The sequence below is a fragment of the Myotis brandtii genome, unplaced genomic scaffold (genome assembly GCF_000412655.1).
Source record: "Myotis brandtii unplaced genomic scaffold, ASM41265v1 scaffold115, whole genome shotgun sequence".
Lineage (NCBI taxonomy): Eukaryota > Metazoa > Chordata > Mammalia > Chiroptera > Vespertilionidae > Myotis > Myotis brandtii.
Genome location: NW_005353967.1, coordinates 20,696,573 through 20,698,357, shown reverse-complemented (window position 1 = coordinate 20,698,357; position 1,785 = coordinate 20,696,573). Strand labels below are relative to the sequence as shown.

The following is a 1,785-nucleotide window of genomic DNA, read 5'->3' as shown; positions in this document are numbered from 1 at the left end:
CTGAGGAGGCTGGATGGCCCCAATTTGGCGCCAAGCTCAGTTCAAAGTCCCAGTGTCGCTAGCAAGCTCCGAGGCTTTTGGTGCCGCCGTCATGGTTCGTACTCTCAACTGCATCGCCGCGGTGTCCCAGAACATGGGCATCGGCAAGAACGGAGACCTGCCTTGGCCCCCGCTCAGGTACCTGCCGGGCCGGGGGTGGTTGGTGTGCAAGCTGCCCTAGATCGAGGCACCTGGACGGGGTGGCGCTGGAGTTGGACTTGCGACCCAAGCTGCCAGGGGCTGGGCCAGGCCTTCCTTCCGCGCCAGGAGCCGGGAAGCCAAGTTACTGGTTTCCGTCCCGCTCCCGCCGCCCCGCGAGGCGTTTTCCCCGCGGCGCCCTGCCCGGAGCAACGTCCAGTCCTGGAGACCCCCGTTCCTCGCACTTTTTGTCGGGGTGGTAGAGCTGGAGCCCACGAAAAACGTTCTGAGTCACGCTGTGTTTCTTTAACTTGTAGGAATGAATTCAAGTATTTCCAAAGAATGACCACAACCTCTTCAGCAAAAGGTAACGGGATTTTTAAGTGATCGAGATTCCCCAAGGGTCTTTTTTTACCTGTGCAAATTTTACTTAAAAGTAGTGTATCATGTTAAGCAGGACCTTCTGTCTTACCATTGATCTGTATGCAATTCCCAATGTTTATTAAACTTTTTAAAAAATAAACGTTCTTTGAAGTTTTATGTGGGTTGCATACAATTGAAGTGTTGCACAGATTGGCAGCTAGAGGTTGGCTCTGGAGACCAGAGGGGGCCTTTGAAATACCCGCCTGGCGCGGTAAGGCCTGGACTAAGGCGGTGGCGAGGGTAAAAGTCCAAAGAACGTTGGTTACATGATACTCGATCTGGAGATGAAGAAGTTAAAGGTGATGCCAGGAAGGCATCAAGGATGAACTCTGGTTTTCAGTTTGAGTCTGGGTGATAGGGAGAATAGGGTGCAATTGTAACTATATTGAGGTGCTTGTAGGATATTCAGGCACAGGGTACTAGGTGAATTGAGACATTAAAGAGAAGAGGATAACGAAAGAAAAGAATATGGGGTTAGGGGATATACATTTAAAACCTAAGGTGAATATTTGGTCATAGGAGGAGGAATAGCAGAGTAAACAGGGAAATAGAAAGGAGCAGGTGCAGCATAACTTGAGCAGAACAGATACAAGTTCTTGGACTTGGCACTTAGGTCACTGATGGAGACAAAATGGCAAGAGCTTGAAGCCAAAAAATTGAAATGAACCACCCTCTAGAATCCTAAGTAGTCTGACCCTCCATGGTGTGGCTCAGGTGGTTGGGCTTGTCCCATGCACCTAAAGGTTGCTGGTTAGACGCAGATCTGGGCACATGCCCCAGTTGTGGGCTTGAACCCTGGTGGGGCAGGGGGGTGCAGCAGGCAGCCAGTCGATGTTTCTCTCTTTACTGCTCCCTTCTTCTCTCTCTAAAAATCAATTTAAAATCTTTAAATTAAAAAAAAAATCCTAAGTAGTCTGGAAATAGGAAACAAAATATGGGAAAATGCCTAGTCTTACTACTTGTAGTTTATAAATATTAGTGGTTTTTTAAAAATCAAGCTAATTCAGGAATCATAAATGTGTATATTTCTTTGATCCAGAGATCTGACTCACAAGGCTTTTTCTTCTAAATAATTCTACCAGAAATGGAAGCTCTGTATATAAATTTTTTTTTTTAAGGAAAGAGGCACAAATTGGAAGTATTTTATTTTATTCTTGCAAAATATGTTGACAGTATTCAGATATT

At 46.3% G+C, this 1,785-nt stretch overlaps 1 protein-coding gene across 1 annotated transcript in view; it reads left to right on the top strand.

The window, feature by feature from the left end:
- The first annotated feature begins 8 nt into the window (after positions 1-8).
- DHFR (dihydrofolate reductase) overlaps positions 9-1,785 on the top strand; it is a 12,862-nt gene continuing 11,085 nt past the window's right edge. The window contains exons 1-2 of the mRNA XM_005858092.2: positions 9-177; positions 495-544. Coding sequence (XP_005858154.1) covers positions 14-177; positions 495-544 — 214 coding nt within the window. The 5' untranslated portion in view covers positions 9-13. The remainder of the gene's footprint in view (positions 178-494; positions 545-1,785) is intronic.